Source organism: Sinohyriopsis cumingii, chromosome 8 (assembly GCF_028554795.1).
Source record: "Sinohyriopsis cumingii isolate HCF-2022 chromosome 8, ASM2855479v2, whole genome shotgun sequence".
In the NCBI taxonomy this organism is placed as follows: domain Eukaryota; kingdom Metazoa; phylum Mollusca; class Bivalvia; order Unionida; family Unionidae; genus Sinohyriopsis; species Sinohyriopsis cumingii.
In genome coordinates, this window is record NC_142968.1 from 115,720,405 (window position 1) to 115,748,122 (window position 27,718).

Below are 27,718 nucleotides of genomic sequence, written 5' to 3' on the forward strand. Positions count from 1 at the left end.
TTAGTTAGTACGTGTGAGTGCTGCTAACAAGTTGTGGGTGCTTCTTAGTATGACTGTGTTGGTCAGCAGGTGTGGGAGTTGGTTGGTAAGAATGGATGTAGATCAGTTTAGATGGGTGTTGGTCAGTTAGAATGTGTTGGTCAGTACGTTTTGGTCTTGGTCGGTAAGTAGGTGTGAGTGTTGGTCAGTAAGGATGGGTGGTGGTCAATACTGTCTTTGCTAATTTCCTCTTGACCCCAGAGAATACGATAATGTTAAGGTCATGGAGGTTTGGAACATTGCATTTGAAATTGACCCCAGACTGTACCGTAATGGTGTTCTTATGAACGTTTATGACATAACATTTCCCCGTGAACAAAGATAGTACACGTTGACTCCAGGTTGTTCATCATTGCCACGGTATGTACTGAATAGTCTGCAAAATAATTAAATCTCATCGCTCACCTTCTTAATAAATGATGGTCTATGCTTATTATGATTATAATGTGAATTTATAACAAACGGATCACGAATAATTGTTCTGTTTGCATCACTTGTTCTCTTTTGCTTGTTCACGATAATGCGCATTACTGAACTAGTTTTAGCATCGTCGCTACCAAGTTATGCGGAAGTTCATTTCGGACATATGAAACAAAAAATTAAAGTAGTTTAATGCTTATATTTAAATCCATTAATTGTTCTCACGTCCTCAGTGGACGCCCTTAAGAACATCTAGTTATATATATATATATATATATATATATATATATATATATATATATATATATATATATATATATATATATATATATATATATATACATATATATATATATATAACAATGCAAGCCTGCCAGTTTGGATGAACCAATCATGAACAAATTACTTCTCGAAGGCCGTTTTGATTTATTGTGACTCCAAACGTAATCTTAAACACGGACTCATTGCTGTAATATAACACTTTGGATTGTGTAATATGAATGGTTATTTAATGGTTTTGTTCTCTTTTATTATTGTATTAGGGAGTGGCTAGCAAATTAAAAAGAAAGTTAAAAGAACCATTATACTTCGTAGAAACCTTTTCACCAGACCTGGAAATCATACAACATTTGTACGTTTTAGACAAAACGAGACACATTCGGGAGAAGCAGACCAAAAAGGACAACAAACCAATACCGGTGTAAGCATCCCACGGGCAAAGGCACATGAACATCCTTTAAGTGTCGCAAAAGGTAAATTGGGTTGTATGCAGTAAAGGTATTTAAAGGTACCTTGATCAGCTGGGTCCTTAACATTCCATACAAATGTATACACTACCATTAATTATTTGTTCGTGGGCGTTCATTATGCGATCATGTTATAAGAATTACGAACACTCTCCAATCTAATATCTTAATATTGTATAAAAAAAAGGGGGGGGAGTGTAATATACAGAGCCAAGCGATCGAGTTTCCAAAAAATGAAGAATATCTGACAACATCACCTCGATAGGAAATGTGAGGGGAATATATTAACTGGACCACTCATATTTTCTGAAAGCTTAGGAAAAGTAGAGCTCATTTTCAGAGAAAAAGCCCTGCAGCTAATTCAACACTGGGGTCCTTCTTGTTCAGAAACATTTTAGAATAGAACTAATTGAAATAGAGAATTGACTCATTAATTTAGCTTTGTCTTTTGAAACTATTATTGGCGATGCTTTAGGACCCATACAACGGGTTGAGCAGGGTTATGAATGTTGCTAAATAAACAAAGTTTTACAGTTTACATTATGTTTTCTCTGGGTGATATATACACTTTGGCATTTTTACATCTCACTTATATTAGAACAGTTCTGTTTCGCGAACACGATTTGTAACTGTGGCTCTTTAACCGAAAATCAAAACAGTCAATTCATAAGTTTTTAAACCCCAAACCGACTAATGAATACAAAGACAAAGAGACGGACAATCAAAAACAGGAAAGCTTGCCAATATACGGATTACGGTATGAACATCCAATAAACCTTCTTCTCTAGCCAAGCGTTTTCAGTAGGCTTCGTTCGGCCCATGTGGAACGATGTTGATCGACGATCCTTGCTTCGGAAGGATGGCACATAACATTAAACAATGTTTACATAGCAGCCTTACTTTACCGTTTGTAGGTCAAACTTTGAGAATGTATGAAAGTGATTGTCAAACTTTAGTAAGCCTAGAAAGTTGAGTATATGAGGTTTGTTACAGTTACTAGGCATTATCATTGTATACATTATTTTCTGCTTCCTTCCTCGGATGACATTCATTACTGAGTCAATTATCTTCGCTGCTTCCGGAGAGAGAGAGAGAGAGAGAGAGAGAGAGAGAGAGAGATGTGAACTAGAGATGAAATCTGGAGATCATTCTTGATTATCAGACTGGACTGAATGTCGATCTCTTCTTTGTGTGAGATGAGGGATTACTTAAGTTTACACCCAGAATGATTATTCTTGGTGCTGATACTATTTACTTCTCTTAATAGTATTATAGTTTGTTTGCATCTGCCCAGTACAACAGGAAGGTTGCAGGTGTTTCTGCTATGCTATAAATAATAATAATAATAATAATAATAACAATAATAACAATATGTATTGTTTTTACCTGCAGAAAAAGGTGATGAAGGAACTGACACCAGGCATCCATCTTTTAAAGATTCTGGGGTCCAGTGTGGTGAAAGTCAAATTAATGAGGAAAGCAATACACATAGCTATGTTGTAGCTGTTCGTAGGTGGTGGCAACTACATTGGGGAATTATCAGGTAGAATAAGCAAGATTTAGGCTGCATATTTAATGGTTTTGAGAGAGAGAGAGAGAGAGAGAGAGAGAGAGAAGCAGCATATATATCAAGCTAGCTGACTTCACAGGTGACATCCTGATATCATATTTCTCTGGATGGCTTGATTGTTTCTGATACACAAATCCGTGTTTCCTGTGTTAAACTAAACCTTTGATACCTTAGTAATGAGTTGTCTAGAAGTTGATCATTTAACATGTCCATAATGACTACATGTCTGACAGGCTCACACTCACTTTCAACCTTTGCAGCAAAATATGAAATGTAATATAAATGTACTTTAGATGTAGAGTGCCGACAAAGATTGTCCGAGTGTAAGTATAAAATATATATTTCCTTATTGTTGCTTATTAGAACCACCTAATCTAGTATCTTGTCTCTAATATCATCAACGTTTTCAACATGTAAAATTAATTCTAAGAACCGTGGGTACCCCTTTAAGTAATTGATATAAACACACATGTCTGTTGTTTTCTGTACTATATAGGCCAGAGCTAGACCGGTGAAATAAAATATTAATGTTCATAAGGTTGTTTGGGGTAAATGTGCTGTACAGATTCTGCTGGTATGATTTAGACTGCAAAAGCAGCAAGCTTCCTGACGGTTGGTTCCAATCAGTGTGACTGTACAATACTAGAACAACTGTAAATAGTTAAATCACATTAAATATCCCAACTACATTTATGCCCTGTTGCCTCATGACTACTTGTTATCCCCTCATTTTACATTGTTGCGAGTAAATATTGACCCAGCTGCTTTTGACAATGCAACCCTTCCTGAGAATCATCAGCCTGAGATTGCGAATCTGGATCAACCAATCATAAACGAGTTATGTTTGGAATGCTAACTATGACTGGAAACATAATCTTAAACTCTGCCTCAAAGTGATGTGAGATAACACTTTGGAGGATGTAATATTTACGGTAATTATTGGTAATTAAGAGTTTTGTTATACTTTGTTTATTACGGACAATGCTTTAACTGAAAAGTGGTGCCACAATATCCAAATCCATTTGTTAGCATATCAAAAAGTTCAAAAAAAATTTCACCAGACCTGGAAATCATACATCTCTTGAGTTCGAATTTCAACTTGAGTTGCTTTTTTTTATTTCATTACATATCTTTTGGAGGGGGTAACCGATCACAAAATACTAAGTTTTTTTATATATAAAGATTTCCAATTTTCTCAGTCTATAATTCGGGCTCAGGAGCTTATGATCCACATGACTACAGAGTTCTATATATAAAAATGAGTCCGCACTCGTTATCAGTCAAAATTGGTTAATTAAAGCTCCCTTTAACTGCCTAATGAAAAGCACCCACTCGAACTCGCACTTAGAAGGATTTTGATTTCGAGATTTGCCATATTAATTATCATAAATGCAGTGCAACGGAGAAACATTGATCCACAACGGTTTTCTAATTAAATCACCATTTCACATCACAATTTCGCATGTATGTATGTAAGTATGTATGTATGTACGTGTGTATGTCTAACAGTGAGAATTGCAGATGTCTGTGAATTTAGCAGTGTCATTGTGGCACATGGCAACGTTTTAAAAAAATTGTGGTGTGATACGGAATTAAATCCATGGTATGTTTCAGGATGCCTGTATTTTAATAATCTGGTATGTTTCAGGATGCCTGTATTTTAATAATCTGGTATTTTTTCAGGATGCCTGTATTTTAATAATCTGGTATGTTTCAGGATGCCTGTATTTTAATAATCTGGTATGTTTCAGGATGCCTGTATTTTAATAATCTGATATGGACATGATTTGTTCTCAATGAGGTTCCTTTCGCTGTGTCAGGCGAAAATGGTTAAGGGGTAAGGCTCTGGTTTTAGTTATCGAAATGACAAAGGTTGAAATGTTGCAGAAACAGGGTTTGTACTTGCTTAAATATTTGTCATAATTTGAAACTTTGAATATATAGGGTTCTTAAAGATAGCAAGAAAAATCTAAACTCTTCCAGCTCTGGAGGGACATGTGCTAATAATATTACTTAGATAAACCCAAAATTTGATTGGACAACATAATCGCCTCGGGTGGGTTTGCCAGGCGAAGTCTCGTATTTTCTAAGTATCATACACCGCAAAATTAGTCGGTCTAAGTTTGTGCGTGAGACACAAAAGGATCTTGGCTTCTATTGTAGTATTCCTTTGTACCAATTGTCCAAGGTACGTGTAGTTGATAGTGCTTGAGAGACACGAAACAAGGGTGTAAAGGGTCGATTCTGCTAGAGGGAAAAGAGAGCGAATCTCAAAGCATGGATAATAGCTTCTGCTTCTACATCTAATATAAATATTTGCATGACGGGAATTAGAGTAACGACAGGAACAACTGTGGACGACCATAGGCAGCAACGCGTGAGGAAGTCAGATGGAACAAGTCGACCCAAACCTACACGCTGAGTTGAATCTGAAGAGTGACACGCAACCAGTCTTCTGGTTATGCAGACATGCCACACACTTAACTTCCAAATGCTTACTCAATTTTGAAACGCTCACTCAATCAAATTTGCCTTATCCATGTAAACGGAATTTCTTTTTGCATTTTTAGAACTTGAGTTAATTTTAGTATACTAGTAGAAGTTGATCTTACAATTGGTCTTTTATTGATTTGATATTGTTTATCTAATTAAATAAACTGCTATGCTCTGCTCTTCTTGATCTATTATCTATATCTGCTCAGATCTCCATTTATTCCATCCATTAATTTCATATTTTTATTATTCGTTCGATCCGGGTTATAACACCGTGGTCGATCATCCTATAGACATCGATAACCACCATTCAAAATGTATGTATGTATGTATGTATGTATGTATGTATGTTTGTATGTATGTATGTTCGATGGGCAAGGTTTCTTGGTTAATTACTTTGAGTTGTTCGAGTGTACGATTTTATATAACACAATGATTTGTCAAGACTCGCATACCGGTTTGTGTGGTCCTTGATGTAAGAGAAAACCTTGTTATGAAGCAAGCAAAGTTTACTGAATATATGTGGCAAAACTGGGTGCATATATTAAAATCTCTTATTCATTATCAATAGAGCGACTTAGTCAGTAATGTATTTATTGCAATTTCGCGTGCCCTCAGCACAGAAACCTTCCAAATGAATGTTAATAGAAGTAGTGCAACTTAAAAGGTAAAATGTTAAGTTGTTAATGTTCTGCACAATGCTTACAACGAAACATATAGGACGATACATATAAATGGTCAGATTTAACACAGGACTCACAAACGGTGTCACGTTTGCTCAGCCCCAGTTCGTAAGTCGTGTATAAACTAAGGTATTATTACAAGTCATGATTTGATGTCTAAACATTGCCGCAGGCTAGAGCTAATCTCTTACGCAAGGTTACCGTGACCCAGAGAGAAGACCCGCATCTTGAATCGGCACAGGCGTTAGATAGCGCGACTTCCCACCTATGTGTTACAGCTTTGTTCTAAGATCAGAGGAACCCGCGAGGGGGAGGGGGAACGGGACGTGTTCTAAATCCGTCCAAACGTGGACAGACAACGAGAAGGACATTGTCCGCTAAATTTGATTGAATCAGGTCACAGCGACACCTAATCGGAATTGAGATAGAGGGTGTGATTACAATTTCGATCCGAACTATAACTTCTTACTAGCAAGCAAAAATTTATTCTCGCCTAGGAAGATTGCTGAGCAGTATAGGGTTACTCCGAGGAAGCCACTCGTAATTTCGCGGTGAAACTTAGAGAGGAGATTCTAAGGAAAGACAAAGCTTCGTAAAGGAAGCTTTTTGGGGGACAGAACTTCCGGTTCAGTTAAATTCCGAATCTCTTAGAAGGAAGACGGAAGTGAGACTAGCAGAGCAGAGGAGTCGACAAGTCTAGTCGGTGGAGAGAGACGAGGAGGATGAGGAAAAGGAGTCGAGGACGAGAATGTGGGAAGGAGGATGAGTACATACAAGTTGAGGAGGAGAAGGAATTCGGAGAAAGTCGGGAGGAAGAGGAGAAGGAATTGAAGGAATAGGAGAAAAGAATACACATATGAGTAAAATACAATGACAGGTGGAAAGCTATCTCACACTACTGATCAAATGATGCAATAGGCAATCACAATATCGAGCGGAAGGAGAGTACCTGGGAAATTTGAAGTACTTGACTACTGAATTGCTATTAAATTGTTATTCGTTGACTTTCATTTTTTTGTATATTCAATCATTTAACCGTCGGCATGGCTGACTGGGGGATCGGAGCTTTAATCTATCTTTCACTAATTTAAATTTCAACCAAAATCGAGCCTAGGTGAGACTTCTATAATAATTTAAATAGAATATTGGGAGCACCCCCACCCCAACCATAACACACCTACCACAGTGGCGGCATAACAACCCGTCACACCACAAATTTTAATGTCAATTTGAACATACCCCCACCTTTTGTTTTAACTACATGAATATGATTAATGCGGACAAATTTCTGCAGATGCCCATGCATCCTACAGTGCAGTCGAAATTTATCATATATCCTGTTATCATTGCTGTATTATGCGCTGTAAACTGGGTTCAACGCCAAATAACAACGACAACAGCCGTTGCTTTCAAACAGAATAGTTCAAAGAAGATGTAACGGAAAGAGACATATGTTAAGACTACACAAGATTTTCTCCTTTCTTCTTTGCTATTTTTTAAAGCTGACATCGAAGACCGGCGATTATTATCTATGAATTGAAAGTTAATTTTAATGGAGGCAAAATAAAAAGCATAATAAGAGTGTAAATTACCAATTCCAGTTAGGAACCGACTATTTAATGAGACGGGCGTGAGAATTAAAATAATAAAGAATAAAAACTCTGGCCTAAAATAGGGTTCTTTATAGTAACAGATCCACAACAGCTGTTAAGTGAGGGTACGGCAGGCAAGGACTAATATAAATCAACTGCTCGGATCCGTGTTGATACTGATGGACGATATGGATGAGGGGATGATTTATGGGCCTAGTAAGGAATCTATGGCACAATTACAAAATTTTGTACCTTCGTAAAGTTTCATTCCAATTTCCATATGTATTAGTACCTTTTAGGAAATTACAGTACTGTGCCCTTGACAATTTATGCAGCCCCTGTGAAGAATATGAACGTCACAGGGCCGTAAAGCGCCCCGAGACACGAAACACCCGGGCCTGTCCTAGTTCTTGTTCAAACAAAATATTTCTTTTATGAAATAAAAAAGCGTTGTTCGGCCGGGTCCCCTTACGGGCCCGGACCGAGGATATATTCCCGGTTGCCTCCCCTCTTGTCGGCATTGATATGAACCAGTCTAGCAGCGTAGCTTGGATATCTGAGCCCCTATGCAAAGCTTACTTATGCCCCCCTGCCTAATCTATTGTGTACGAAAATAATTCGTGGGCCCTTTGATTTGCATGCTCATCACATATGGTAGCTACGCGATTCAAGCACTTGATTCAGGGTGAAATTAATGTGTACTTGTACCAATTAATTGGTGAGTGTACACATTAGTTTCTCCCTGAATCGCGTGCATGTGCTATGCCCCTGCGCTTGTTACAACTGATATGCTAGTATGGATCTTCACATTCAATTCATAATCAGTATTTACAACTGACTGGGTTAGCTTTCCTAGTTTCAGCATGTACGTTTTAAGGTTAGGTCAATTTATCTGGCGTCGCTGTCAAGGCATGACCTTGACTGAGTGGGAAGTTTCTTACTATTTTTAACTCATGACGATTACTTGGGAATTCACATCCTACTTTCCTTTTCTGTTGAACTCACGCGAGACGTACGTTGTGTATTACTACCATGAACGTGGGAACTTTATTTTTTCAAAATTGAGCGTTCTCATTGCACCAGATTTCATCCAAGCAAGCTATTATTGGATTTGCACTAGAGCTATATCCGATACAGTTGTAAAAATCAAGACCAAACTCTTACTTCAATATGGAGTTTAGTGATGATGAGGATATGGCTCGTACCGGCTGGACATCTACACCTGGTAAAAACAAGGTATCTGTGGCTAGAGCACGTGAGAGAAATACAAATAGTGCTTCGAGTAGTAGATTGCCATCTGATATAAAGCAAGAAAATACTGCAAGAAAAGGAAATGAAAGAGCCAAGTCTGAAAGACCGAAAGACAAACCAGATAAACAACGTGACGAAGGAAACGTGGAAGCGGAGTCAAATTCGGATAAAGATCAAGATACTCGTGCAACCAATGGAAAGGAGTCTTACAGGAGCAAGTACGGTATTTGTAGTGTTAATGTTGAAAGGACCTATCATCAAGTGGGGGAGGGAGCTGTGATGTTCTTTTGAGCCTGCCGTAATGTTATTTTGATTTGTCCTCGTATACCTCCAGAGTATTTTGAGAATTTTATTGAATACAGTCTAGTTATTTTGCTATTAATTGGAACAAGAATATTTTTTTAAAGCTATTTAAATTAAACGGCATGTCCCATATAGCACGCATTAATTCCATTAGATAAAGTACCATTCAGAGGCACTAAGCACGTGACGTGTAAATTTATTCATTTTGTAAAGTACATTTTAGATCACCTAAGAGGCGATTATTTGTTACGATTGTGTCAAACACATTAACACGTATTCAGATCTCAGCTCACCTAATGGAAACAAATTCACTACTTCATTTTTGATATTTGAACATTTATGTTGGGGTGTACACCGCAACATAAATGTCCAAATATCAAAAATGGGGTGACAAGGGTCAGAGGAAACTCGGACTAATTTGTTCCTTGTTTTTAAATTAAATACGTATTGCTGTGTCTCCAGTGGCGCTGTATAACAAGGCAGTGCTTTGTTGGTTGTAGTCAATTTTTTTGGGGAGGGTGGGTGAGTCGATTTTTATTGCCAGCATTCACTCGTTTTGATCAAAGGTAAATTCTGTAGATTACTGATGAGGATTTGTCTTTGGAGTAAAGAGCCAGGTTGATTGCAGACCCTGAGCTCACTGTGAAGAAATGTAGTAATGCTAGATAAATATTTGACAAAGGGCGACAAAGGGCAAAGTGAGCACAGCATTTAGGGAATCATGATAACTCAGTTGGTATTGAGTAGGACTTGTTATTCAAAGGCCATGGTTTTCGATACATGCACAGGGCAGTCCTAGTCGGCCAACACGTTTGTCTTTACGAAAGGCTTTGATTTGGTTTTTCCTCACTGTGATGCAGCCAATAAAGCTTTAAAAGCCTACAGCCACACCCCAACCTAACCCTCAAATAAAACAAACATTATTTTTTGTGGAAAAAAGAAAGATGCAAAACCAGGACACAGTTTCAGAAACTTTGGACAAACAACAAAATTAGCAACTATGCACGCTTTTTAGTATGATGCCTTTTTGCAAAAAGTACTTGTGTTACTGAAAAATTATTGTGTGTGGTGGTTGCTGTGCCAGTGAATCAGGTCACCAGAGGGTTGATTTAGCTTGTTTATTTATTGGTATTTTTTTCTTGAGAAACACAAGATCAGTTGGATCATGTTTTTGGCTATCGTTGCTGTATATTCATCATAAGTTAACTACAACTACTGTTTTAAACTTTCAGTTGTACATAATATATTGCAATAGTTGGGTTCTGTGTAATAGTGGTTGGTATGGACTATAACACAAGACCAGAAGAGTTATTTACCTTGCTCTCTCTCTCTCTCTCTCTCCAGCAAAACGCAAACACTGTTAAATAGATGAATCTAATTATCATGAATAAAACATTACTCAGAAGTTACGACAGCGCTTTGAACATGGCTTAAGATTGGAATATGACAACTTGTAGAGGGCAGGTACATGTACATTATTTTCTAAAATGTTGTCTTCCAGCAGAACATTGGTGTTCCTGCATCAAAAATAAATACATGCAATGCTTGCCAATGTTTTTTTTTTTATAAACAAAAATCAAACTTGATGCTTTTCAGATAAGGCAGATTATTTTTTAGGGTCTATGCTTCTCTGATTCACATTGACACCTGACCATGTACAATCACTGAAGGATGCATGGTACAAATTCAACTCCTACAATAATGGAAGGACCAAGCTATTTAAAAAATAAATTTAAATTTCAATAAGTTCATGATTAAACCTATGTTTCTCAGTAGATACTATGGTTATCCTTGATGCAAGCTTCTGTGTAAAAAAAAAACATGAGCCATGACACTTTTTTCAGTCAGTATCTGTTTGAAACATGTTTTCAGTTGTGCACCTTTCGAACCAGGTGCTGATTTCAGTAATGAGTGTGCTAAAGTCAGGTATATGAAAGGATTGAAATTCTTTCAAAAGAACGTGGTCTACATTTTATTTTTATATACAGACATAATAAGTTCACAAAGATTCTTTTAAAAAAATAAATTTCATTATCAGCTGATCATGTCCCTCCAAACCTATATGTAATCTACTTTCACCCATTGCGAGATTTGTTCCAGATTTTGCATTTTGGAACTTGGTCCTCAGCCGATCTTCAACATCTAATACAGTCGGTACCCTCTGCGTGGAACCGAAAAATCAAATCAAATATTAGTTCACTTTATGTTGAATTGTACCCTTTTATTTCATGGATCATATTGATGAAAATATTGATCAATTTGTAAATGTTACAAATTACCCATATTCTCATTATAAAAAAATGTGTGCATTTCTGTAGATGGTGATAAGGAGATAAATTTATGGTTATTGGTAAATGGATCAAAATTTAAAGATATAAGCATATTTCTACTTTGACTACCCGGTATATGTCAGGGACACATCAGGGGGAGTGGGAGAAGTTAAAGCTGGTGCCCTTTCATCTCCCATGAAAAATGAGTGTGAATTTATTTGCCCCTACAGGGAGTTCCATCCCAGAGACCCCAACGTCTACTTATTTACATCCACCCACCCCCGTGACACTTCTGTATCCAACACTAGATACTCTTAGTTGTATTTGTAATGCACTCCTGTCAAATGATGGAGTCTAACATTTTACCAGTTTTGAGGTTGATGACTTGAAAATGTGGCATTAAAGGCACTCGGGTGTTACATGAATATATTTTTAGGAATGAAAAGGCTGAATATTATAATTTCATTTATAAAATCTGAAAGCGTAATATCCGTCATACAAAACTTGAGACTCGTATGGATTAGGCTAGTTATTTCAATATACTATTAGAATACCACAGAGCTACACAAATACCATTATAGTATTTATTTACATGGATGTTGTGAGAATTGTGTTTTTTGGATGATGCACTCAGGGCCATGTGAACAGGTGTACTCAGTTAAGGCACATGGTAACTGCAAAAATATATCTCTGTGTTTAGATATAGATGTTTACTCAGAAAAATATTAGCAACAGCAGAATAAAATCTATTAAATATAATTGAAAAATGTAGTCCATGTTCATATGATTTCATCATACCTTATTAGCCTGACAGTCATTATGAGACTTGGAATACACTTGCCGATGCATATGACATGACATCAGAGGAAGGTAACTAGTATTGATGTTACAGTCGGGGTTGCAATGTACAGTATGTAATGTACTAATGGTTATGGCATGTATGTCATGGGTACGATGCCTTTAATGCACCCTATTTTTGGTGCAGAGTATTATACTCTGACACAGTCTGTCTATTAGCATGTTCATGATAATTTAGGTTCTACAACACTTATCTTTGCAACACTGTACATGCATGCTCCAAAAACACCTGGAACTTTAATCATTTGTTCCCCAAAATGCCTATCAATATGTGATCTGAAGATGAGGGGTCCATGCCACTGTGACTGAAAAAGAACTTGATTTTCACAGAATAACATTAGTTCCTCAGAGGGGAGCAAAGATACATCAGTTGGTAGAGTCAATACCCACCCTGACCAGCCCCAATTGGCTGCCATAACATTTCCTTAAGGAAGACAGTTGCATCAATAACTTTTTCTTTGATAATTTTCCATTTTGTCCTATCACATATTTTTGATTAACACAATTCTGTCCAGGTTTTCATTTCGATAAATAAAATCTTTGATGTTTAATGGAGGTTTAGTGAGGTTGGGAGTTGGGTTTTGTACACAATCATATGATATCAAAAATTGGTTTTCAAATCCTTAGTCTCCAGTTTCAGCAGAAAATACCACCCTCCAACATTATTGCAGTGAACCTATATTATGATACATGTATAGATTTGAAATATGATGTTCACATGCTCAGAAATTGATGAAAATATATACTTCATTGAGATGCAGATTTACACATACACACATATATGTTCTTGCCAGATTGATAAGTTATATAGGTAGATAAATGGACTGATGTTCAAAAGAATGTAGATGATGTTTTAAAACACAGCTGATCGTATTATGTATTTTGTTACCTTTTCATCTCTTTATTTTCAGCCTCCATGATGCACTTTCTCTTACTGTTGCCATTGTTGCCATAGCCATAGCATTATATACCCAGTTTATTTCTATACCATATTCTAAACAGGACAAACCTGTGAAATTTGATCCTAAAGATATTGATGAAGTACAGGAATTTATAGAGAAGTTGTCAAAACGTTTGTCTATAGTCGAGTCTAGACTTCAAGATGATAAACAAATTGCTCGTATAAAAGGCTTGGAAGAAAGTTTCAGAGACTTAAAAGATGACATTACTAAACGTGTTGAGAAAAAAGAATTAGAGGAACAAATTAGTAAAAGTGAACACTATCTCTTGGATCAAATTTTGGCAAAAGTTCAGGAGGTGATTAATGTTCTAAAGGATGAGTTTCTGAAGTTTAAGGATGAAGTAGGTGTGAAAGTTGATGAGATTCAGGATATAAAGAAAGAACAAAAAAAACTTGAAACAAATGTGATGATTTTGGAAGGGAAATTAGGGGATCAGTCACAGTTAGTGGAAAAGAAAAATAATGACATGGCAAAGGAAATATCCCAACATAAAGAAACTCTGCATGGTTTGAATGTATCTGTGGTACACCTTGGCAGCAATGTGAAACATCTAGCTGAGAACATAACAGGAATTTCTATTGAGACCCTTGTATTGGACAAGAGGACTGAGGATATGAAGGAGAATATATTTGATAAAGGTATGTACATTGAAACAAGCAAGGAATATATGCATTACTAATCTGACCTTTTAGCAAATGTATTGACCAGTGTGTATATCTTGAAGAGAGATTGAAATAAGCTCAGCAAGATCCATGTTCAGCATTTCCTGTGTTCATTTTGAATGAAACCAGTTTATGTCTGTTCTTTAACAAAATTTGTCAGAAGAACAGGTGGCAATATTTTAATGGTATCCCCAAGATGCTAATTTTGATTCTCATAAAGCTCTGAGGTCACTGTGACAAATACCACACCCATTCATTTTCAGCAAAGAAAACTCTAGAAATCTTGATAAGTCCCATTAACTGATCAACTCCAATGTAACGGCTATGCTATTTCATTACAGGGCTCTTGATTATGGTTATAATGTAGCATGTTTGGTATTTCTTTACAGGGTTCATGATTGTGGTAATTATGATGTAACATAGTCGATATTTCTTTACAGGGTCCTTGATAATGGTAATCATAATGTAGCATTTTCGATATTTCTTTACAGTGTCCTTGATTGTGGTAATCATGATCAATACAGTTCTACTTGTCGTGGTAATTATCTACCTTGTTGCAAAAAGAGTCAACAACAGGCATTTTTATCGGAATATTGACGTCGAAGAACAGCAACTAAATGGTGGAGTAAATGACAATCCAGCATCGTATTCAGTAAGTGTATAAGGCACCTGTTTAATATAAAGGATACATTTAATGAGTTACAAAAATTTATTTTATTGCCATGCTTGAGCTGGGTGTATGGTGAAATTTGGGATAGCCTGTCTCCATCCATCTGTCTGAACCTATATCACCTAATAAACAGCTGGGTGGAAATAATTTACCAAACTTATGTATGCTGCTCATGTGATAGTTATCTGTGAGATGGAAAATGATTTTATGCTTTTCCCTTGTGGTCCCAGAGAGGGACGAAAAGTTAAATTTAGACAGTCGTTTCTTGACCACATATTAAACATGCAGTCATAGAATGATGGCACATAATGTATGTAACAAATGTGGTGGATGGTTCCCTCATCGGGGTCTTGGTGGAAGTGAGGTATTTGCCATGATGAGCCATAGCTTTTTTATCTACTATCATCAACTTGTTTCAGTAATTTCAAATCTTACAGATTTTCACCATGACCATGGACACCTCTCTTTTTTTTGAACACATAGCACAATGTTATGCTGATGAAATCATGAGAGGGGATTTTCATGGCATGCATGAGAGGGGCCCAGAATGCAGATGACTCTGTGGGCTGTCAAATAAAAAACTGATATTTCTCTTGTTAGATATCAGTCTTTAAAAATCGCAGAAAGTGGCTGGACCTATTCATATCATCGGGGTTATCTTTAACAAAATTGTAACAGTGATGATCTGGTGCCACCATTTGTAGAAAAGAGCCATATTTTAAATAATATGCATAAGAGATCATGTGACGTATATTCAGGCCTGTTGCCTGCCATACATATTCTATCAGATGTGCTTTTGAGTCATGATATATAGCATTGCAAAATCCTCACATTTTTCACATTCAGAATTTTTGAAGAAATAATGAAAAAAGGTAGTTGATGAATCAAATTACAATTGTAGATTATTTATGCTTAATATGTGAAAAAGAGAAGAATCTGTTTATCCTATTCTGTCTGCTACTTTCATGATCTAACTCATGCATAGCTTCTCATGGTTTTATTGGCATGACATAGCACTATCATTGAGAGAGATTGGCTGCGGTGACACACCAGCAATTGCATCATAAAAATGGCTTTTGATGTGTGGATTTTGAATGTTTTTGTTCAGTGAAACAAGCTATTGTTTGTTGTGATACAGCAATGTTAGGCCAGCTATTGTTAAGTTAGGTCTAGGTCCTGTTATGTTAGGCCAGATTGTGTAAAGTTAAGTCCTGTTAGCTTAGGACAGATTGTGTAAAGTTAGATCCTGTTAGGTTAGGACAGATAAGTTAGGTCCTGTTAGCTTAGGACAGATTGTTTTAAGTTAGGTCCTGTTAGCTTAGGACAGATTGTGTTAAGTTAGGTTATGTTTGTTTAGGCAAGATTAGGCAATTAAATAATTTTTGTGATTAGTTGAAGATCTTGAGTCTCAAGATCATCTGAACTGGCAAAAACACTCTTGTAATCACAGTGTGAGTATGCAGAATAAGAGGCAGACAGAAAAAGAGGTGAGAAGACAAAATTACGGAGTGGTAAGGCGTGGGATTTGGAGATTCCCAAAGGGCAGTAGAGAACAGGAGAAGATGGAGAGAATTGGTTGTAAAGGCAACTGTGGTGCCCCTACAACCTCTTGGGTCATGGGATTCATGATAGTGATGATGATGACGATGATGATGAGTTTATTAGTTAGCCAGTTATTTTGTTAAAATCTTGTGGTTAATTAGTTGCATCATAACATTTTAATTTGCTTCCTTGAATCAGGTTATGCAGGTTATAAAGATAATTGAAAATACTATTTTGAGATACTATCAATTCCCATTTGCTTAACACTGCTATGTGCCTCCATGAGTCCAAATAATGCATTCAAGCAGGCTGTAGTCTCTTTTCCAAACAGGTACAATAAAACTAACCACATTTATATCAACCACCAACCCCCATTGCAGAAGGTTATGTGTTCTCTTCCTGCTCATTTTAACTGCAAGCAAACTGTGAAATAGAGGGAATGGCTGTGTTGAGATAGTTCAGCATCAGTGAATTGTAGCTTTAGGTTTTGAGCTATTCAGGTGCTTTGTTTTCAGAAGGGAGATAGAAAACACAGAGACAAAAAAAAACTCAACTCGAAAGATAGTATTTATTAGAGTAATAAAGTATCACACACACACACACACATATAACTGGAGAGAGAGAGAGAGAATGAATAACAGAGAAAGATAATCCTTCTCTCTTTAGAACACTCAATATAAAATAACAGGTGTTCAGTGAGAGCCATTAAGAGTTTTAAATATAATGTTTGTAACTAGGCAGGTACCAAATGTTGTATACATGTCACCATTTACGCCTTTGTCACTTCCTTAGAAATATCAACACCAAACAACACTACTTCTGTTGTTACTGATCCTGCTGTTGCAACTATTGTAGCTACTACTGCAGCAACCATTAATGCCACTACTAGTATCCTTTTCAGTAGAGCATCTTTTGTATTGTTTATAGACAATAAGGCTCTAAACATTACTAAATATATCAATTATTTCATTTCCTGAGCTAAAATTTGCTTATGCTTATATATCTTTGTGAAATCAGTTTCGGAGCGTCATGTGTTTCGGAGTGGTCATTTTATTTCGTTCATATCTCTTGGGGACATGTAACTGAAGACGCGATTTTCAGAAGTTTTCTTGACAGTTATGTCACGCTTTGCTGCAAATTTAAGAAAATGCCATGAGCTTGTCTAAATCCCATATATACACACACATTATGAATAACAATGAACAAAAAACATCAAATTGCCTAATACATTTTATACCCATTCATAATACCTTTATTTTTCGATAATGTTGATGTTAATGTTAATATTTTCAGTATTGAATAAAGAAAAAGAAGTAATCTGATATATTGAAATCAATAATTTTTTTTAAAAAGATAAATTTTTATGTTTTGGTACATTAACATTTACGTAATTTTAGAAACAAAACAGTAAATGTTTCTGACCTGTATAAATGTATTACATGCTATTTGCATGATTTTCAGAATGGTAGAAAATGGCATTGTAGTTATAACCAAGAAGCCTTAAGAAAAACATACATAGATCTATAGGGGAAGAAAATATGGTTTCATATTAAGATCAGTTTTTGTTATATTTGCCATTCTTGCCATTTCCTGTGATTGTACATTTCTTCTCTCATCTCTACGATGGCCGTGAATGGTGCTGTGATCAACCACTCTGAAACAGATGATGTTATAAACAAGGAAAGCAAAACGTGGTACTCATGAATAAACTTTCATGGAACAAATGTCTGCAGCTATGAAAAGTTTTAAGTTTTGAATTTTGGTACAAGTATAATGATGAATCGTAGTGTAATTTTTTTTTAAATAACACATACATTGTTTACAAATTATCCTGAGATTTGTTCTTAAAGGTTCCGAAACCAATAGCGTGTGAACATATAAACAGTTGCATTGATGAATGATAGGTGATACCTATTCTTGTGTCTTCAAGGTAGCACTAGTAATACTAATGATAACACTAATAATAATTTCAACAGCAGTAATAATAATACTGGTACTAATAATCATAATACTTTATGTATTGTTACCACTGCTTACTGCTACTATTACTACAGTTAATAATGCTAGTGGATTTGTAATAGTAGTCGTCATAGTCTTACATGTAGTAATTTATAGAAATGTACAGGATTTTCTTCTGCATTTGTTCTCAAAAATAAAATGTAACAGTTATGTTTGCTATGATTTTCTTACTCGTGCACATTTAGTCCAGATATTTGTCTATGAAGGCGTAGTGCCAATCCATGCTTTCACTCGATGAATCTCGACTATGCTCCCCTTTCAGACGGCAGGAAGAATCTTGAGCCAAGTTCGAGTCCATCGTTTAGAAAGGAAACTCTGTGTCATTAGTTTCTATGAGGAGACTCACCCACTACATATGCGCATGACCCAGTCCGTTACTCAGCAGCTAAACATTCAGTCTGATGATTTCATTATACGAAGACATGAAGACATATTAAACATACCGCCAGTCTCCATCTACTTTCTGTTTGTAGACTTTAATGAGAGGTACGAACATAAGGGTTGTAATTATATTCAGTTGAAAAAATTAAATAGTTCTTTCTGGCATTCTACGTTGTATGACCAACTAATGCAACCACATATGGCCATCATTATTAAACATGAAACATAATTAAATGAGTTTTCAAAAACAATAAACCTGAACATGGTTAAATTTTCATAGAAAGCACCTTGGGACAGTTGGTTTTGAAATGTTTACAAGTCATGCCAATCCACTATAAGAAAAGACTGCTATTTACTAAACCTATGGAGAAAAAGTTTAACAACTTCTATTCATAATGTGCTTAACATAGTTTGCCAAACTTTGATAAATTGACTTGTACGTACAAAATCACTCAATGGAATTTGACAGAAAGCATCAGTCATTTCATACTGGACATACTGATGTGTGTCAGATAAAGCTACAAAATAAAAATAAAAATTTGAAGTAAATGTTTTCACAACATATGCAATCAGCAGCATTAGAAAATATTCCTACAACAAGCATCATACTGAGCCAGATTTTTTAGACAGATGCTTTCACATTTGGATGCAAAACAGATGTCAATCAGGTGACCAATTCAGGCACACTTGAGTCTTTTTATTTTAACATCTACCAGAATAAAACACTGGGTAGTTTTTTGTCTATTTTATTGGTGATAAGGATGGCAATAATAATAATAATAATAATAATAACTGTATCAGTAATGATGAGGGTGCAAGTAAGCATAAATGTTTATGCTCCTGTGACATGGGAGTGTTCAACAAACTATAGTAAGTAAATAAAATAGCTTAGTGTTAGTGTGTGATGCACTCAGTCTCCAGATTCATATACAATTTACATTTGTTGGCAGCTGATTAAAAGGTGTTGCAGTTAGACCATAAACACTATCTTCAAGCAGTGTTCACGATCCCATAATGGGGATCATGGTATTTCAGTTAGAGCACAGAAATAATTGCAACTACATTTGAATTTAAAAGGTAGGTTACAGTGTTCTGATTTTGGTATGTCACATACTTGTCAACGTAGTTGTATAAAAGTTGCAGTTACTATGTATATTTATATTTTTTGTAACTCTATTTTTATAATTTGTATTCATTGTTACAAATTTGTGTACAGGACCTGACTCTGTTTAGATGACAAATTACATCGGATCTATAAATAGATGTAATTTGTGGACTGTTCTGTGGAAATAGAAAGTGCTAATTATTTGGACTATAATATTATTCTGGAACTGTTATAAATTATTCGAAGGAAATCTGGACAACACTATCTTGACAACGTCACTGTTCTTGGATGACCAGTATATTTTTGGTTTTTTAAATTTATGGGGAACTTTTCATTCATTTAGGACTTCCATTAACCTTTATAAGGATCAGACTAACTTTGGATTCAATTCATAACAATCATACATAAGTTCCTTTCATATTTTCATTTATAACTTTAATAATTTGTAAGTTTTACAACACTTGTTGGTTTTGCTTCGTTTCTGTTACTTAAGTTTGTGACCATATAGTTGTAACATAGTCCAGAAAGGGATGATGTATACAAAATTTAAACAACTTTGAATTACTAATTGAAAAAGGTCAAAGTGGTGTAGTTTTAGTGCATGACAGAAGTCCATCCATTAATGTACCATTATTTAACTGGGTGGCAAAAGACTATAATTTAATAGGCACTAGAAGAAGAATATGTGCAAGGAAACCAGTTATGTAATAAGTCTTGAAAAGTGGGTCACAGTGACCCAGTTCTGATACATGACACATGTTCATCCCAAAGTGCAAGTTTTTTTTTCTTCAAGAACTATTGTTGAAATAAATATCTAAAGATGAAATGGGCACATTTTTTGGAATATTTCGTGGTATTGATGTTTAAGACATTAATTCCATTTTTATCCTTAGAAACGTCATCCTTGAGGACCCCACATTGGGACTTGGTGACCTCCGGCTGACCACAGTTCAGGCAGTACAGAAAATGAGAGGTAGTTGTTATTTTTGTCTTGCCCAATTTAGCGTGAAGTGTGAGGAGAGAGTTGCTTTTTCTTCACATGTCAACATTTTGTTAACGTTATGGGTTAAGTTTTTCATTTGCATATATTTTCTAAACCATAGATTCTTGTCATTCTTGGTACGATTCAGTATGAAGCTAGGGCAGTTCATTTTGTGACAAGCTTGTACACCCATTTTGACATGTAGTCTGGGACATTCCAGTCATACACAATTTGCATTGTAATTTTGCTGAAAGTTTACATTTACTAATATTTCCTACACTCTATGATAGAATATTATCATTCTTGACATAAACTATTCGGAAAGGAACACCATCCATTCTGCATTCCTTTGGTTCCTTCTTGAGACCCCTGACTCAAGTCATTGAAAATCTTTATCAAGGTTTTGATTCAAGTTTTTTCATATGCTTATATTTTCCACACCGCTTGATAGATTTTATTTCATCTTTGGATGCATCATTATCAATCTAAGATGAACCAGTTTGTGACATGCATGCTGAACTTTTTCACATTGAGGTCAAGGTCACACATTTTAAAACAGTATTCTGATATTATTCTTGATGTGTAGGCCTTAGTCTTCTTGTTTGTTGAACTTTTTTCTTTCTCCTTTTTTCATCCTTCTTCTTTTCTGTCTTTCTTAAGGTTATTTTTTTCAAAGAAACTGTACCTCATTGTCTTTTTTTAAAGCTTTCACGTTATACATTGGATCTAAGAATGCGCCCAGACTATGACATTCAAAACTAGAAGGAACTTTTACAACTTCCTTGTGAGAATTAACTTTAAAATATTACCAAGCCTGACTGGTCAAACTAGGCTTTCAACCTAGTTTCTTCTGTGCGTCCTTGAAAAAGGCACTGAGCTCTCATTTCCATGTCATGAAATAGCCAAACAAAGTGCTGAGAGTTCAGTTACGAACAAACCAAGGATAACAACATAAGTCACATAATTCACAGCTATATGTCCATTGGAAAATTCTAATACATATGTGAATTCAGCTTTTTTTCCTGATTTGTTCAAAGTGAAAATTGCTGGGAGTATTGGAATAAAATCTACACTCAAAAGCATTAAACATAAGATACATCATGACTTTCCATGAACTGTTACATTTTCAGCCTTTGTTGCACAATTTTCATAAGTACATTATACTAGAAGAGTGTTAACTTGATCATATTTATAGACTTACTGTTATACATTACTGTTTCTAACCTTTTTATTGACTCAAAACAGTTTCTAGTAAAACAAATTTGCAATATGGTAACAAGTGACAAATGTGGTCAAATCATTCAAACATAGCTACAGCCTATTTAGAAGTTGTAGATATTCTGCCGTAATGTTTTGCATTAATATTGTTAAATAGTTTATAACATTCCCCAGTCTCAAGAATGTGTCTAAAATGGTAGTGAAAGACAGTGTATGAAAGTGTACTTTTTATTATAACAAAAATATTATATTTTTGTTCAGATAAATTGAGTAATTACTCCACATTAGAACGTAATTTGGCAGTCACAGAGACTATGATATGGACACATTAGGCCATGTTCAAAACCATTCTGTAAATATTTTGTTAGATGATTGAGTAATTACTCCACATTAGAAAGTAATATGGCAGTCACAGAGACTATGATATGGACACATTAGGCCATGTTCAAAACCATTCTGTAAATATTTTGTTAGATGATTGAGTAATTACTCCACATTAGAACGTAATATGGCAGTCACAGAGACTATGATATGGACACATTAGGCCATGTTCAAAACCATTCTGTAAATATTTTGTTAGATGACAGGATTTTAACAATATGTTGTTGAAAGATAAATGTTTATGTGATTAAAAATGATTCCAAATCAAAAACAAAAATCACTGCTGAAACACAAATATTGTTTTATTTCCATTTGGTTTTTAAAGCAATGCAGAAATTATTTATTTACTAAAAATATCCAAGATAAAGAATAACACCTTCAAAGTACAGGATGAATATTTAAACTACTATATTGTTTACTTAAATTTCATGTTTGAAAATGTTGATGTCATTACTGATATAAATATTTTCAATTTCAGGAAAAATAGTAATTTTCTACGTGAGAGATCAAAACTCCAAGCAGCTAGACCCCACAAAATTGTACAATGAAGACCTGGCCTCTGTGACAAGGCAACATGAGTTGTCTACCTTAAATCGGCGTTCTTGTTTTATCAGTGCATATGATCAACTAACAGAATTTCAGAAAACACATTTAAGAAAAATTGTTTTGGATGAACTTGAAGGTCGTTAATTAGATTTTAATTATTTTCATTGTTCTTTGTGACTGGTATGTTTTGTTGTTGCTAAAGTTTGTTCAATGATTGGTTGGATAATGGTTGATAAATGTATTGCTTAGGTATTGATTAAGTTCTTCTAAAATCATGTGTGTCCAGTTTAGAAAAAGAATTCACAGAAATATATTGAAACATTAACAGTAAGCATGAATTCAGTTCATCTTAAGTAGATTCCAAACATCTGTGAAAAAGTCTGTTTAATGAGGTTACAGTAGCATCGCAGAAGTGAACCTGCTATGGTTCATGAATGCAGGTTAATACTTCAATGGCAGTCCATGAACAAACCAACAAATTGTTTGTGCCCTCATGTTTGTTAAAATGTGTTGAAGTATTGGTAAGCGATTTTTCTCAATAAAATAAAAAGTGCTTTATTCCATTTCCTACCACAATTCCTTGGTTTGAATACTGCACATGCATCTGGAGTAAGAACTTGACTATATTCTCCTATCACGTTTTGCACTTTATAAAAAAATATAATAGTCTTGCTTTGGATGTATGCCCCATGTGAATATGTTTGCACATGAAGTCAGTATCAAATAGATTTGGTGCCACAAAACTGTTTTTCTCAGAGGATTCTTGTATTGGATAACAATATATGTATATGATTTGTTTTGCTTTTAAAAGAAAAAGGATTATGTACATTACATAAGGAGATGTCCACAAAAACCCAGTAAGCAATGCAACATCAATCGGTTAAAAAAAAAGCCCTACTTCAAGTAAAATCCCTATTTTGGCAGTTAAAAAGTAATTAAAAATGTATCCAATCTAAGAAACATTAATGCCCTACTTCATGTAAATTCCTTTTTGATGTCTTTTAAAGAGTAATCCTTTGTACACCTTTTTATGTCTTTTTTTTGTCTGTGTCCACATGAATTTTGTGAATAAATTTTTTTGTTCCGGTCTGATCATAATTTGAGCCTTCATTAAGCAATGGATGTTATATTGTTTACTTGTGTCATTTTTCGGGATACTTAAATGTACTCAGTACTGTATAGCCAGTATTGTACTTATTTGTCATGAAATGCTGCTCTTATGTACATGCATTAACATATCTTCAGAACAATTTAAACTTAAAATGTAAATGCTTTCAGAATCTATGGCTGAAGTAAAATATTACAACATGTTCATCCTTGTGTCTCCATCGAGTTGTGGTTACAGACATGTATATGGATACATGCATGTCCATAGAAAACATATTAAAGTACATACAAGCATACAGGCATGCATTTTTCCAGTTAATAGATTTTTTCAGTTGATTGATTTTAGAGAGATCCTCCACCAGCATGCATGAGTCATATATTATGGGAGATTTGGGAGTACCCTGTATGAGTTAGTCACATATTAACATTTATGTCCGTCTATTTATGGGCCACCAGTCTATGAGTCAATATAAAGTATTCATGTCTAGTGATTATTTTCTGCTAATCTTGATTTTAGCAAAATTTTACATTAATTAGCTTATTATGATTGATGAACAAGTACATTTATAAGGCCTTAACTTGAAAGAAATTAAGAAGAGTTTGTCTGAGCTGAGCTCACATGCATGTGTCAATTCCTTTCATTGGAAAGCTGATTTTAGGGCCAGCTTGCCCCCACCCCCAATACAGTATAAATAAATTTATATTGACGAGTTTACTTAAAGAATGTATTTGGATTTTAAATAGGATAGTATATTTGAATAATTAAATTCATTTTGGCAGAAGAGACAAATATAAAAAAGTCAAACATTTACAGACAGGGAGTAAACATTGTTTCTATTTTATAAAATATTAACTAATGCCTTGTCACAAAAGTTATATTGGATTAGAAGAAAGAAGCAAGTTGAGGATGATTAATTTTGTTTGCTCAAGTTCACACTTATCTTAAAAAGAAATAGTGGGTAGCTGAACATGTAACCATCTCATAATTTGCAGGATATATCAGTCTTATATCACCAATCATGAGAAAACACTAATTTATCCAATGATTCATATCTGATTCGCTTACGATAAATTGGAGATGTTTGCAATCTAGTGCTGAACATGTATAGAACAGAACAGAACTGACCTTGTCTGATTTGCCAAGTGAAAGTTAAGCCTCGTTATTATTTGTTAAAGTTTGGAAAAAATTCATAAACACCAGTATTAACAAATCACTAATTTTTATGATAGGACTGACCACTTCAGATAAATTTCACATGTCTGCATTAGGGCCACTATTAATTTGCCAGTTACAATGTGTTCAAGATGACTGGCTATCTTTGTTTCCATGAAATAAAACACTTTCCAGCCTTGACACAAAACTCGGCCAGCCAACAGATCATCTCTTCCTAATCACAGCCAATGATTTTGCCATTATGTCAGCAATTTTTAATCCCTGTCTTTAACTGACTTTTGTAGGTTACTGCATTTGTATGGGAAAATATGAATACTGTATGACATTTAGGAGTGAAGTATTATTCAGAAAAAAGGAGATCATATTTTTCCATACAAATGTAGTAACCTTTTTATTATACTTATTTTGCTTTTATAAATAAGACTGAATAATAAACAGAACATGCTACCAGAAACAAAGTAACTAAATTTATGCTGGATTCCAAAGTAAATAAAGAACTATAGGTTCAACAGTGCACAGTAACAGTATTAATGGGCACATGGCACTGCCCATTGACTTTTGAAGTTGCTCACATGCTCAGTTGCTCATTTAAAATATACTTTTGTTGTACATAACATTGAAATTTAGAGTCATACTGTGAATGAATGAGCATTGAAACAACTTTTTCATCTGGTCTGGAATGGAGGGGTTTTGTTTTTCGGTTGATCCATCTAAATTCTCTTTTTCTAGTTGTGATGGACTGGATTTATTAGCTGGGTCAATTCCATATGATGTACATGTGACTGGAGGGACTGATCTTCACGCACATGCTTGCGTGTTGCAGTTCAGTCATTGATTATTTGGAATCTTAATGCTGAAATTCTCAAAATATTAGAAGGATTGAATATTGTTTGCTAGGGAGTATCACTTTCATTTCGTTTTGAGTGCAGTTAGGAGAATGTGATTTCTGTTGGAAATATAGTCGAAATTATAATACAGTTTCGCTGTGTGGATCAATGTAATACTGATAAGCAGAAGTTAGTAAGAAAGTAAATTTTGAGGAAATTTAGGATGCAGAAAGTAAGTACATTTCTTGTCATTGTTATTACGGGCTAAAGTCGACATTTGTTATGCCCTATCACTTGCATGAACTTTGTTGGAGGGACCCCGTACGTTTACATAACCTTCGTGACTTCTATCACTACTATAATTGTAAACATTGTCTCAAAAAGTAAAACAGGGATAGTTGCAAAGTAGCTGCAGTGAGACAACCCATTTTGTTTGCGGAAATTAGACATTGTCATCGTCTTGGCTTATTGGCTCTGAGATTCTTGGTATTCTATCATAACCCACCGTCTTTAGCTGCATTTTCGTTTAAATTTAGTGTTTGGACTGACTTGTTAAATGGGACGTATCTGGTAAGATGGGAGAGTCCTTGACCGTAATATGCCTTAGTATGCTATTTGTATAGACCCGTACGAGCACGTGTCAAAGTCTGAACCATTTGATTTGTGAATAGTTATGAACATAACCCCTCAGCAACTGTTTTAATGGTCAGAATGGTATTTTCAATACTGTGTGTCTCGCGTTTGTTGTGGACATAGTTGATATTACATTCATTTGTTTACTTTGTTGAAATTTTCTTTTGCGACTCATTGAACTCGTCAATATTTCTTTTGCGACTCATTGAACTCATCCACAGTCAATGTCATCATTGCTCCTTTCGAATGAACCAAACAGCTTGTTCATTTCATCCACAAATTTAATAAATCAAAGCTCCGGCATCTGCTACATGAGCGTACTTTGTTTACAATCGAAAGTAGTTCCTAACACAATGCTATTTTAGGAGACGCGGTAAGTAACGTTATGAGAGAAACAAATAAGCATATAATAATAGTCTATCGAACAATTTATGCATCAATGCTTAATGTTTTCTCTGAGTCTTTTACCGAATCATTTGTAGTCTCGGGGTCTAGTCGCAAGACAATGTAAGCTTACAGTTTGGCCCAATATCCATGGTTTATCATCTATCTGTTTGCTCATGATGCATTAGCCAAAGTTGGATATGTTTCAACTGCCTTGTACATCCTATAGACCGATATCAACCATATATTTTATTTTACTAGTGGGATAAATTATCGGATACACAAACAGTCAACTGCCATCTTTTTTGTTGTTTTTTTTTTAAATTTTTCTGGAAAAGAAAAGTGTGTACTTTTGAAGTTTGGCTCATGAAAATGACACAGGTGACATTTGTGAGTGATTTTGGATACATCTAGCCTAATCGTATCTCTTTTCTTATGGTACATATCTCTTTTCTTATGGTACATATCTCTTTTCTTATGGTACATATACCTAGTGCTTAAATTTGCATGCAAAATACTGCTACCAGAGTTAGGAAAGTTAAACGGGGATCCATAGGGAAAAGTTGTACACGTCACTAAATATTAAATGTACTCTGTATTAACCAGTTTACCGCAGTGTGTTTTTCCGTTGGTATCCACAATAGAACTTTTTCGCCGTTCCGGTACATCGGTATTTTCTGTCGGTAATGAAAATGTATAGAAAATCACGATGACTTTTGTGACGAATTAAATGATGTTAACATTTGTGTTTCGTTTTTCTTGACAAAATAGTTCAACAAGTTAACTTTCTTTTTACAAAATGGTTGTACATGTATCTGGGAAAAATTAATGATGAATGATTACAAAATATAATTTTATTACATAGCTATCTAATCTTTCATGGGTGCTTTGGCGTGACAA

The 27,718-nt window shown here is 35.1% G+C and overlaps 1 protein-coding gene across 5 annotated transcripts in view; it reads left to right on the forward strand.

Moving 5' to 3' along the window:
* The window catches only part of LOC149794445 (uncharacterized), a 70,276-nt gene extending 46,180 nt beyond the window's left edge, over nt 1-24,096 (forward strand). For all 5 annotated transcript variants that reach the window (XM_089968690.1, XM_089968693.1, XM_089968692.1 and 2 more), the window contains 7 exons: nt 1,102-1,211; nt 2,598-2,748; nt 13,137-13,825; nt 14,341-14,501; nt 18,343-18,566; nt 20,460-20,539; nt 22,626-24,096. In XM_089968690.1, the coding sequence (XP_089824816.1) occupies nt 1,102-1,211; nt 2,598-2,748; nt 13,137-13,825; nt 14,341-14,501; nt 18,343-18,566; nt 20,460-20,539; nt 22,626-22,837 (1,627 nt within the window). In that variant the 3' untranslated portion in view covers nt 22,838-24,096. The remainder of the gene's footprint in view (nt 1-1,101; nt 1,212-2,597; nt 2,749-13,136; nt 13,826-14,340; nt 14,502-18,342; nt 18,567-20,459; nt 20,540-22,625) is intronic.
* The last annotated feature ends 3,622 nt before the right edge of the window (nt 24,097-27,718 follow it).